General features: G+C 44.9%; 2 protein-coding genes across 2 annotated transcripts in view; one reads left to right on the top strand and one right to left on the bottom strand.

The window, feature by feature from the left end:
* Positions 1-3,944, bottom strand: part of Gpat4 (Glycerol-3-phosphate acyltransferase 4) — a 40,775-nt gene extending 36,831 nt beyond the window's left edge. Inside the window, exon 1 of the mRNA XM_077687739.1 lies at positions 3,646-3,944. Within this exon, the coding sequence (XP_077543865.1) occupies positions 3,646-3,825 (180 nt within the window). The 5' untranslated portion in view covers positions 3,826-3,944. The remainder of the gene's footprint in view (positions 1-3,645) is intronic.
* A 202-nt stretch (positions 3,945-4,146) lies between these two features.
* Atpsyne (ATP synthase, subunit E) lies at positions 4,147-8,627 on the top strand. The gene is made up of 4 exons (XM_077687735.1): positions 4,147-4,305; positions 4,739-4,793; positions 8,260-8,361; positions 8,496-8,627. Exons 1-4 carry the CDS (start codon positions 4,261-4,263, stop codon positions 8,549-8,551), a joined length of 258 nt encoding a protein of 85 aa, XP_077543861.1. The 5' UTR covers positions 4,147-4,260; the 3' UTR covers positions 8,552-8,627.
* The last annotated feature ends 4,289 nt before the right edge of the window (positions 8,628-12,916 follow it).

The raw sequence follows: 12,916 nt of genomic DNA, 5'->3' as shown, positions 1-12,916 counted from the left end.
CACCAGTTGTCAGTTCGTCTCACTAAATGGCCAGCCCAAGTCTATTTCTTTTCCTTTATTTGATCTGCGATATCTTCTACTCGAGTTTGCTCCCTGATCCAGGATGCTCGTTTCTTGTCCCTGAGTGTTGCTCCTATCATTATTCACTCCATGGCTTGTTGCTTGATTGACTGATTGTGGGGTTTCACGCGCCGACGCTTCGCAGGCGATGAGGCGGGCCGTAGTGGAGGGCTCCGGATTAATTTTGACCACCTGGGGTCTTTAACATGCACCGAAAGCTCGTACGCACGGGCGTTTTTGCCTCCATCAAAAAAGCAGCCAACGCAGCCGGGAATTGAACCCGCATCATGGCTCATTGTGCTGACCTAAGTTTGCTTTCCAGTTGTTTAGTAAGGTGCCAAGTTTTTGCTCCATATGTCATGACCGGTAGAACGTATTGGTTAAATACTTTTCTTTTTAGGGATAGAGGGAGCTTACTCTCCATTATTGTGAGTGCTTGCAGAGTGCGCCCCAACCCATTCCTATTCTGCGCCGGCTTTCTTTCTCGTGGTAGGGATTAGCAGTGACAACCTGTCCAAGGTAGTTATATTCTTCTACTTGTTCCAGTATTTTGCTACATATGCTGAAGAGGGCAGTTCCAGCATGCTTATTCATCATTACATTAGATTTACTCATATTAATTTTTAACCCCACTGCAAAGTATTTCTGATTGTAAATCTTCAATCATTTTTTGCAGTTGTTCTGCCGATTCGGTGAGTAAGACTATGTTGTTTGCAAATCTCAGATGACTCAAGTATAACGTGTTTATCTGTAAACCTGCGTTTTCCCAGTTAAGCGACCTGAGTGCCCCCTCCAGACATGATGTGACCAATTTTGGTAAGATAGTATCTCCATGTCGCACTCCCTTTTGGATAGGGAACTTTTTGCTTTGCTTGTGAAGGATTATCCAGCCCATACATTCCTCATATATGTTGTCTAATCGTCATATATAGGTCTCTTCTATTCCTTGATTTTTTAACACTGCCAACATTGCTCCCGTGCCTATTGAAACGCTTTTTCATAGTCTATAAATGTCAAGCAAAGAGGTTCATTATACTCTGCAGTTTTGTCTATTGCTTGATTGATGACATGGATGTGATCCATTGCAGAGCACCCTTTTCTAAACCCAGCCCGTTCTCTGGGTTGCTGAAAATCTAGGCTGTTACTTATGCAGTTAACCTTGGTAAACAGCCTGTAAACAACTGACAGTAGGCTGACGGGTCTGTAATTCTTAAGATCTGTATTAATCTCCCTTCTCGTGACTAAGAACTATGTTGGCATTTTTCCAGGCTATGGGTACTTTTAAAGACCTTAAGCATTCTGAGGATAGTTCAAGCTTTTCCAGTAGAATATCTCCACCCTCTTTCAGAAGGTCCACGGTTATGTCATCCTCGCCTGCAGCTTTTCCTCTTTTCATGCCCTTGAGCGCCTTTTCTACTTCCTAATTAGTTACTAGCAGGACATCACAAGATAAGTTTGTGGGTTCAGTAGTTTTCCCTGGTGCAAGGTCACAACAAATGCTTTAAAATTCCCGTGGACTTGAAATGATGGGTGAGTTCATTTTCTCCTGCACAAGCTTGATCCTTTACATGTGAACTAAATTAAGATAGCAAATTGTATGCGCCCATCCTTGGCTGTCTGCGATTGTCACAGCCTTGGCCATATCGGCTTAGTGCTGGCAGCATCTGAAGCTACACTTTGATGTTTTTTTTTTTCATCAAATGAAAGGTAAAGCAGGCATCAAAGACAAGTGTCGTGAAAACAAGTTGCAGTCACTTGTCTAAACTAAATCTTATCTTGCCCCAAATTTAGTCTGATGGTGAAGTGTAACTATTTTTGTTCTCATGAACGGCTCTTACTACCTTTTAAATGTACACACACCAACAAAACTAGGGATATGACCCACTGTAGGAAGATTGACCACAGCATGAGGTTCAACTGTGGCATACAAGCCTGCCTGTAATGTAAACTGTAATGACTGACACAGTGTGAAGGACACGTGCTTTATACATAACAGAACACAATTCTTGAGATGTTTCAAAATGATGTGCGGCCTGCTTTTGCAAACGTGCATTGATGGACCCTCAACTCAAGTCTTTCACACTAACGACACACTGCAACCGGCACCTGTGCTAGACATACTAAGAGCCACTGATAGCCCAGCACCCATCTGCTTAGGCACCACACATCACATGCGGGGTCACAGATGCGCAAGCATTTAGCGTCTCAATGGTGCGAGAGTAGCGGACCTGAGGATGAACGGTGGGCAAAAAATAAACGGCAAGGCATGTAACGAAACAAGACCCACAGCAGCAGTGTAGCTTCCCAATTAAAAGACCGTGTATAATTTTGAGGGACCATTTGTAACTATTTTTGTTGTGTAATCAGGCTACACAAGGTCAAGGACCCTCTTTCAAAAGCAGCGTGAAGCAGACATGCAAAAGCAAGGTTTGTTTACCTATGCATTATTCACATTGTCACGTGACAAAGTATCTGGCATGACAAGGCTGTTCTACGCTTGCTGCAGTATGCCAAAAGCTTATGTTTCTTGCACAAAGTTGATGGATAATTTTGAAAATACGCCGATGTCCTACATTTGCAACAATTTCTAATACTTTAAGCTTACCAAGGTGCTACTTTGGGGAACTTGCTGCATACCTACAGGTAAAGCACAAACTCGGCTAATTACAGTGAGCCCTGTTATGTAACAAAAAATGGTTTTCGTGAAGTGACCTCAGCTGTTACACAACGAAGTACACAACAAAGCTGCAAATTCTTCTGAAGCACTTTTTACACAGGACTTCAGAAAAGGTACCCAGCGCCTGAATTTCACAATAAAAGGAATGTTTCTTTGTCTAATCAGCCGAAGCTGCTTACAGACATTGCTGCCATTACAGTGCCGAGAGTCTACGGCACTGATAAGCAGTAGTACGCAGCATCGTACGACGTATCACTACCAAGTAAAGAAAGGCCCCTCCGTACAACTCGCCTTCTGCTTTCCGTTTTATCTGACACCGGTGCAACGGGTGCGCTTCATCGCTTCCTGGGGCACTCAAAACGAACTGGATATCACTACAGTTGGGGTCGGCGTTAGACATAAAATTCTGACGAAAAAAAAATTTTGTTTGACGTTTCCTCGATTATTTATGGGAATTACCTCTGACGTTTTCTTCGCCAGTTCGCTTGGCGAAGTGTCTGACTCTTTTAGCGCTGGCGTATAAATAGCTGTAAAAGCGCCAGAAATGCCGTTTCTCAGTGTTCCATTCCGAATGCTGCGTAGTTTCATTGGATTGCGGCCACGGGTGTGCGCGCACAATTTGTCCCACTAAATTTGAACGTCCCACAATATACCGAAGACACAAGGTTAGACGTGCTCTGCCACTGCATCTAGAAGAGCCCCACGCACACCTTTGCTGAGCGAAACAAGTTAAGGTGGCTGCGATAAGCCCAGCACATGTCATCAAGTCAACACATGCCGACCGGCGAACGGTCCAAGAATTACTCTGCAACTATCTGCTCAAGACGGGAGAGGTCAACAGAACTGCAACGACACAAAAGCTGCGATTGAAGATGCGCTAAAGCAACTTCCCAGCGCTGCGAACTTACCTCGAACAGTGTCAGCAGACACCTTATGTACTGCTTTCTTATCCCAAGGCTGGTGTTTGTTACCGACAGAAAAAATAACAGGAGCAACACAGAAGACCCGCAGGTGACGAACAACTGAAAAGGGTGTGATAAATACCATACTAATGTTGAGATCGCGTGGGACTTAAAGTCCATCGCCATTCACCCGACTGCTCCACAATGTATTATGTTCTATGCTCTGTTGCTTCGCTCGCCTATCCACCCGCGGAACCGACGGACGACGGACGTGTTGATGGTGTTGATGCGTCGCGGTTACGTGGTTTCTAGCGCTAAACAAGCAAGCAAAGTCAAGGTGAATAAAAATAATTAAAAAAATTGCACACCAAATTAATCACGTGCATTGGTGATATGTCAACAAGATTGTGAAACACATTAAAAATAATTTTACCACTACGTTGGTACTAAAATTAGCTTACTAGCGCCACCACCCAGGATTACCAAAATGTCTGAGAGGGTTAGTTCTAAAGTCTATGCGGCTGCTTCTGCTGGCTCGTGCCCTGTCCAGTGGGAGCGTGCGTGGAGTTGCCTCATTTAAAACGAATTTGCGAATTAAGTAACCCATCTGCACCGAAAAAAATGGTTGAATTAGCCCCTCCTGTTTCCGTATCTCCATTTATCCGGGTAACTATGCGTTTAATTATTGTTCTCCTTAATTTTAATTTTGTTTAATTTTTGTGTGCTCCACCGCTTAGCTACAGGACAGCAGAGGTCAAACGACCGGCCCTCGGGCGCAGTGTGATGTGACCTTTAATAAACATGCCGTAAAGTTGTAATTACTTTGAGTTTGAGGGAAAGCTTTTAGTCGCTGCTACCGTCTCTACTGTATCAGTTGTAGAAACCTAAAGCTTGTGTACTGGCGTCGTCTAAGCCTACGTTTACTCTTGCCTTACTTCGGCGTGGTTGTGTTTGCCGTTAACAATCGCAAACTATGCTTGCTACAAGCTGCGTGCATCAACCATGCCATCACCACTTGGAAGTCGCTGCCTGCGTATATATATCCACGTCTTTGGCATCGTAACGTCTGCTTGCCTGTGTGTTCTCTTTTCCTCCGCAGGCCTGCCGATGGGGATTTCTTACCGCTGGAATTTTGTACGGAGCCTATAACTATAGTGAGTTTCACCTATTTTATATGTTCCAAGTATTAGCCTGCGGGTTAAGGCATACTTGGTGCTGCAAATGTGCGCTTGTCTTTTTTTTTTTTTTTTCTTTCATTGTCACATCGGTCCATGCAGCGTGCTTCCCGTGTGAAGGCCATAGTGAACAGTAAGTTTGTATTCGCACAGACAGGGTGGGGCTAAACAAATTTGCTCCGTGTTTGTGAGGACCAGCGTCCAGTCCACTTGTGGAAATTCAGAGCTGTTGCTATCATCGCCACTTTTGTGGAACTCTTAGACTTTCGTTTTTATTACACCGAGTTCTCACTTTGCGCGCCACATTAAATTCGGTAAAAAAGCTTTCTTTTAGAGGGTGGGTTTATTGAGCCCAAGGAGGTCTAACATGCAGAATGAATTTCGGTCCAGCTTTTTTTTTTTAAAAATGGAGTTAAATTGGGACATTTTTTTTTGGGGACAATTTTTTCCTCGTGTTTGGCTTGGAGAACTGCAGTCCATTGTGCAAAGCGCAACTGCCACTCAGAAGAAATGCAGCTAAGTATTGAACGACACCAGGAGGTTGGCGTTAAAAAAAAATTTACTGGACAGTGGCCCTTGACATTAGCCACCGACCACAAGCAGTCAATCGGGGCTTGCTATTTCTCGTCGTCTGGTTGTGTGCAGGCGCGTGGGGCAGCACGTGCCTTGCATGTTGAAGGCTTACCCATGTGGGAAGTCGTGGGAAAACTGACTGGAGTGCCATCACATTTTCCCCATCGACCTACCAGGCAGCACCGAGATGGGCGGTTTTTCTGGTGCCAGTTGTTTACATCTGTGGTACTTGTAGTGCTCACATCACTTAATGTCCTGCTTGAAATCTGTTGCCAACATTCGCTGCTGTTCTCAGAAGAGCTTGGTACATATTAGTTTGCGTGGAATTTGGTGGTGCCAAGCCTGAGCTGGTGTGTTGCTCTTGCTGCTTGGAGGTTGAGCCAAAGTGTGTCGCATACACCATGGTGGTATATCTTATTTTATAAATGCATCATCTAGGTGTACTATTGGAGAGGAAAGAAAGTTAACTGTCTTTCGATTTTAAATTTCGGTGTTATCAGTCAAAGAAGTATAAAGTTTAGTCATAACAGGAGTAACCTTATAGCATGGATTTGAACAATGTATTTTTTTGGCTAGTATGAAAGTTGTTTAGGCTGCCTGCTTAAAGCCCATCTATGAGCAGGCAACCTTTTACTTTAGGTCTGTATATTTTTCACTTGCTGATTTGCATGAGCACCTTTGAGTCTGCCTCTTTATTAGGCCACGCGATACTCTAATCGTACTTGCTATTTAGGCCCATCTCTGCACTACAGGGGTACGTAAGTGGGAAAGCAGGTTGGCCTGTACGAGTAGGGTACACTGCCAATAATACTAATATACCACTTACTGTGGCAGCAGTTGTTTGTACATAAAATGCCAAAACTATGAAAATGGGCATTGCTTCTCGATACATTTGTCCAGAACTGAAAGGCAGGACCAGTTAAAGGTAAAATATGTCTGGCAACAGTGGCTGAGCTCGTGTTTGTAACAAGACGAACTTCAGCTATTAAAGCTTACAAAACATCTGTCTCACTAAAGCAGATGGTTAGGTTTATTTGTTTCCGTTTACCTGGGTGGCCAAGTGCTGTCAAAAGAAATCTTCTCATACATCAAAGCCAGACAAGTGAGAGAGGAATACGAGGTGCCTATGTTCATCTGTCCCTCATGTTTTCATGTATTTTGTGCACCGCTATAAGATTTTATGGGTAACAATCTTGCCCGGACCTCACCCTTCTCGCAGCCACAAGGTCAATGTGGATGAGTGTGAGAGCTGTTATTCATTTTTGCTGGTGGCTGTCGCAACCACATGCACGCATGTGCACATACGACAGCCAGCAGCTAAGTGCAAGCTTATTAGCCCTATTAGCTGTCAGCTTTATGGGTGCACTTGGCCAATTGTGTGGTATTCTCCACACCTCCTAGGTGGCATCACGACACTGGCTCAATAGTTGGTCTGGTGACTCAGCCTAGCTTGTGATGGGCTGTTTTATGTCACAAAATTGAAAAAGGTAGAAGGGAAAAGCTAGCTTTTTTTTGTTGTTGTTGTTTTACTAACAAGGCGTTGTTTGTTCTTAAACAAAAACTGAAGGAACCATGAAAAGTTAGTTGAAAGATGTATTCAGCCTGTAGTTTCCTTTTACGACTACAGGAGCAGTTTCTTAAAAAGTAGGCACTTTATTGAGGGCGTGGCACCTTGAGCTTGTGTACCGCAACTAGACTCAGGCTTTCATTTTTTCTGAAATTTTTTGGGATCCCTGTGCAGTTATGTACATAATGGTGGGCCATTCAGGTGCTGATACGAGGTCATGGGTCTATTTCTCAGCTACAGTGCAGTGATGTTCCATACTGGGGAGAAAAATTCCCTATTTTCAGCATTTTTTCCCCATAGGTTTTTCGAGAACACCCTGCAAAATTCCCTGCATTCTGTTTCTGCAGCTGATATATCTTTACGTGGATTGCTGCAGTTTTGGGCATAAGCCAGCACCACCTGTGTCTAATTTACGTAACCATCTGGACGCGGACGTCGTTCAGAGTATCATAGTTTCAGAGTTAACTAGATTCCGCTATATCTGCACCTCAGCAGCATTTGACTGTGCATTTCACGTTTTAGACCAAACGGCGTGCTTACTTTACATGCTAAAGTTTTAAGCTAAAACTGCCCGTATGCAAGAGAACAAGGCATTGTTGGGTAATTGCAGTAATTTTAGCTCAGCGCCGGGACTTCTGGCGCCATCATGTTGACAGCATGCTGACTAAGGCGCAACCGAAATACTTTTTGTGTACTGCACAGGAGTACATACAAACAGGCTTCAGGCCTTCAGCCGCTGCCGCTTCACACATTACTTACTAGATCGTTTCGTGGAGTATACTGTCCTCTATGCTCCCTTCTGTTTTATGAAGTGGACTGCAAGCGGCCTTAAATGCTTGTGGCTTGCGGGAACACGACTGCGGATATTTCAACATAAATGCGACGAAGTGTTCAGGGAACGTTTTAAAAGTACAAAATAAATAATGCAAGGTCCTGTTTACTGACATTATTTTTTTCTTTTTACTCTACGACTCCTAAAGTTCCCTGAATCTATTAAATGAAAGATTCCCTTTTTACCGTTTGGCCAAAATTACAGCCGGAAATTCCCCAAAAATGGGAATATTTTCCGCACGGAACATCACTGCCACAGTGGCCCTATGGCTGATGCATGCAGGAAATGCTAGACAAGATTTAAACCGACGTTAAAGGACCTTGGATGATCTAATATCCTTAGCATTCCACCATTGCAATAAACGCCACATTTGAATTAAGCGTGAACATTGTCACGGACTGGTTATTTGTCGCTGGACTTGGTATGTTGGGGCTCACTGTGCTGATCAGGGTTGTTGCAATTGTCCTCTGCAGGGCGGCTGTCCCGCAAGGAAGCGAAAGTGCGGGAATATGAGGCCAAGCAGATGGAGATCCTCAAGGCCAAGAAAGAGGCGGAGAAGGGGAAGGTCATGAGAGGTAACAGGGTTTCTTCCACCTCCCATTACTTCAGGCTGGTAGTGGCTGCTAGGTGGCAGCAGGTGCCATGCCATGCACTGTACTGTATTAAGTGGGTGCATTCTACTTGGTAAATTGTTTGCTTTGTTTTCCAGAGGAAATGATCACACTGGCAAAAGAAGTAGGCGTTCCTGTTCCTCCAAACTTCTGAGCAGCACCTGTAGCTTCTGTGCCCTGCTTCCCTTAGTTGTGTCATATTGAAACATTAAAGGCTGTTTTATAATCGAGGTGGCATTATTATCCTATTCATGCTTTAGCTTGTGCATGTAGCTGGCTTGAGCATTTCTGACAGCCATTTTACATTATACACAATGCGGCCATTTGCTAATTCTATTATTCTCATCAGCTGTTTGCTGCGTGGGGGCCTAGGTCCGTAATTATTCGCCCATAGTTGCTTGGTGAGCTGCTCAAGGATGCACAAAAAAAATAAGCATCTGCGTGATCTTTGCACTCAGGCCTTTAAAAGGACAGACAACATATTTTTGTGGAGTGCATACCCTCTAGCTCGTATGAATGCCAGAGTTTCATATAGTGGGGTAACTGCAAGGAATTTTTGAATGAACTGGTGGAAATAATTTAATTTGGCACTGAACTTCCTTAAGTCTGAAAGGTGGTGTCATTGGTGGAGTTTCATTTTCCTGGGTGGGGAGGGACCTCTCTCTCTCTCTCTCTCTCTCTCTCTCTATATATATATATATATATATATATATATATATATATATATATATATATATATATATATATATATATATATATATATATATATATATATATATTGAGGTTTCGGGGCATATCAATGGTCCAGAAGACATTAATGAACGAAATTAATCAGGAGCCCTACGCTACAACGCGCCTCAAGCCTGGGTGTAGAATGAAGCATGTTAAACATCGTTATCTGAACTTGATTCTGATTTTGAGTGAATGAGGATTGGCCTCATTTTCAGTACTGAATGAATTGTGTATATTTATGACCGCTGCGTGCAAGTAACGACGTATTCATCCCTAAGAAATGTGAATTATTAGAAGAGCTTTTATTTCCACCAGTCGTCAGGATTGCCTACCGGAAAAAGTAGCAATACTGAAACACAAGTGCATTTTCCAAGCCGCTGATAAAAAAACTGCGAAGGGGTCATTGAACACTGCCGCCTTTTTTATGCTCAAAAAAGCACGCAAAGCAGTTTAAAGCGAGATGAACATGCACCAAGTTAAAAAAAAAAATACAGATGATGCAACCCCCACTGGTGCTTCTGGGGTGCTTGTCCTCCTATGGTAAGGATTTGAATTTATAAATGGAACGTATGATAGTAAGCCGTACACATCTGCGCCAACAGTGATGCAGTAGGCTTATAGCCACAATAGAATTATAAGCGAATAGGTAAAACACAACTAAGAAATCTCATCTGGTAATGAAACGCCCGTGTGTACGAGATTTCGGCGCACGATAAAGATCCCCAGGTGGTCAAAATTAATCCGGAGCCCTCCACTACGGCGCGCCTTATCGCCTGCGTTGCGTCGGCGAGTTAAACCCCAGAAATAATCAATCATCTGGTAATGGCGCTGGCAATCTATCTGGGGAGAGGGAGGGGTGGTCGGCATCACCAGAGTATCCCTCCCCCCCCAGCAGTCGGCGTTTATGGGCGGTTTCATGTAGTGTCGAAACGTGACACTACAGTAAGTGTCCCGGTCACGTGATGTGCAAACCTTGCAGCTACTTAAACGTTTATTCACTTACTGAAAACCTTTTAGCACAAGTATTTGTATAAGTTTATATTTTTATCTTCTGTTTGCCATTTGGAAGAGCACCGCAAAACCTCAATCGCATGCAACCGTAGAGTTAATACAGTGGCGTAGCCAGAAAGGGGGTCATGACCGGGCTTCAGTCCCCCGCGCCGTGCTGCCTGTTGTGCTTGGTACGTCCCCTGTGAACAAAGGCGCATATCCTTCACGACTCAATGCATGTCCTGACGCATTGGTGCTTGCACAAAACGAAGCGCCCGGATCAGGATAATTGCGTTCGAGGGTTGCAGCTTCAAAAGCGATGGCAGCCCTCTGGTACGCGTAGCGTACGGGACGCCAAAGGCGTGCATTGTGTCACTTTGTGTGTGGCATGTCAGAGACTAATTGGCTGGCTGAGTTGTTCTCAGCAGAGGAGATTGACTCGTCACGGTATGGCTGGGGAAGCAAGGACTCGCGGCGGAAAAAAAGGGACCGCCGGCCATTGATGGATGAAGACTGGTACGATGAAGGTCCGAAAGGGAAAGGCGATCTTGGTATGTGTAGCAGGACCACGTGCAAGTGGCGGTGGCAGACGGTCAATATTCCTGCAAGTTAACTGAAGAAAGCGATGGGTCTGCGTATTGGGCGAAACGTGCTTTAGCTGGAATTAGGGTGCCTCGATGCGCGCGGAGCAGGTGCGCATCGAGGCAACCTAGCTGGAATATGGCTGGAATGAATGTCGTGGTTGGGCAGAGGGCCTTTGTGGGTGAGGCGCACAGCAAAGTATGCCACTCTTCTGCGTGTCACCCCTTCATTCTTTTTCACGTTTCTGTGGAGCCCGGGAGGGGGCTCAGCTTGCGCTCACTGCAGTGTCCCCTTCTGAGCGGTATTGCAGACGGTCATATTCTCCTCCGCGATTAGGCAGATTCGTTCGGCGGTATTTTTCGCTAACCTAGGAAACTGGGGAACAAGGAGTTGATGAAAAGGGCACGCTGCGGCTTGCCGAGCGAGTTCCAGACTTTATCCTAAACGCGAAGACATGACGGTCACCAGCCCTTCCATAGGCAGACGGCGCTCGCGACAGTAACAAATACCCGATGGCCATCTTTGACCTCGGTCACAACTAAAGCCCCTCCATTGCGTCCACGGCATCTTTTTCCCTGGGCGGCAGCTGCCCAGAGCAGTGTATATTCAGGGGCCTGAGTCACAACAACGCCGACATGACGGAACGGTGATAGGGCAGAAGCGCCCTGGCTTTGGGAAGCTCACACTCGAAGTGCCATGCAACACACAAAAGCGGCTGCATTTGTCATTTATTTTCTTCCCCTGGCCCCTGATTTATCCTTGCGTGCTCACTGATGTCTTTTAATATTTAAATAATCGCTTCGTAATATTTATACGATGTCACAGTACCTTTATCTCTACGAGCCAAAAAATTTATATCGTTTTATTTCTAATGCAATATTTGCGTTTGAATTGGTTGTTGAAAGGAGCGCCAGCTATGAAGCGCGTAGGTAACTTTGAAAGAGAAAACATATATCCTATGAGGCACAAAGTTGACGAGGGTTACTCAAACCGTATCGGGGCAGCGTTAAAGGAGCCATGAAGAGAAAATACAACTTCGTTTAATTTGAAAGAACTAGGATTCAGTATCTCACTCAGCTCCATTAGAGCCACAAAAGATGGTTTTTTAACGAAAAAAAAGCAAGAAATATTTAAAAACTTTCAAATTTTGCGCCACGGTGACGTGTTATGAGCAAGAATGACGTCACACGGGCCAACAATAAAATATAATTTTCAGTGCGTTAACTGCACGTTCGCATTCAATTGAGGCGGTCAAATGGTCCTAGAAGCCCCATTACAGACGTCCAGTCATGTGTCGTCGCGGCAGGCCAGTTAGGCGGCCGCCAATCGCACAAACAAGGTTCCGTGACGTCATAGAAAAGTTGCGGGAAATTGGCTAGGGGGTCGCGACTGCTTCAAACGTTTTCTTTAATATCTCCGTTATTTTTTCGAAGATTGCGATGGTATTGATATCATTGTTATCGGGACCAAGCAGTCTTTTTAATAAACCCAACTTGTATTTTGTCTTCATGGCTCCTTTAAGTACATGAAGAATTAAAAATATATTTGTTCTCGCTGCAGTTTTAGTAGTTTGCTTCATCTACAGGCACTCAACTCCAAATGAGGTCGCCGCTGTCGCATGGTGTGCCCGTTATCGCGACTTTTGTTACTCGCATTTCATACCGACGCGTACCTCCACTGCTACACGCAATTTTAAAATCATCATAGCAGTGTGCGCAAGTGAAGGACCTTCGTACTGGTGGCGAAGAAACGAACGTGCCTGTCTAGTAGAATGTTTGTTTACCTCTTTCTGGCCTTTTCTTTTTTTTAAAGGAGTACTGACACGAAATTTCAAAGCTGAGATAACTATGTAAAACGCTTCCTTTTTATCAGGAGATATCTCCCAGCAAGTTTCAACAGCAACCGTTCAGCGAAACATATTTAAAATCCATTTTAATCTTCGCCCGCACGAGAAAGCCCAGAGCGGGCCGACGTGACATCATCTGCTACGTGCCCCAAACTGCCGACGTCGGGGCTCCCGTGACGAAGCTGACACGCTGGCTGTGGTTGGCGCGCGCTGCTCGGGCGTGTGTACACGTCATGGTTTTGGGACTGACGTCATGCTGCCCGGGCCTGTGGGGACGGCGAAAACCTCGGCCGGTCTGGGCGCGCGCGTGCGCTCGCTCGCGCGCGCTTCCAGAGAGGCAGCGATACGGCAAGAATGGTGACGCCATGT

The sequence above is a fragment of the Haemaphysalis longicornis genome, unplaced genomic scaffold, assembly GCF_048455015.1.
Source record: "Haemaphysalis longicornis isolate Haplotype H1 unplaced genomic scaffold, Haemaphysalis longicornis Haplotype H1 scaffold_1, whole genome shotgun sequence".
NCBI classification, from domain to species: domain Eukaryota; kingdom Metazoa; phylum Arthropoda; class Arachnida; order Ixodida; family Ixodidae; genus Haemaphysalis; species Haemaphysalis longicornis.
This window is presented reverse-complemented; position numbering and strand designations above follow the sequence as displayed.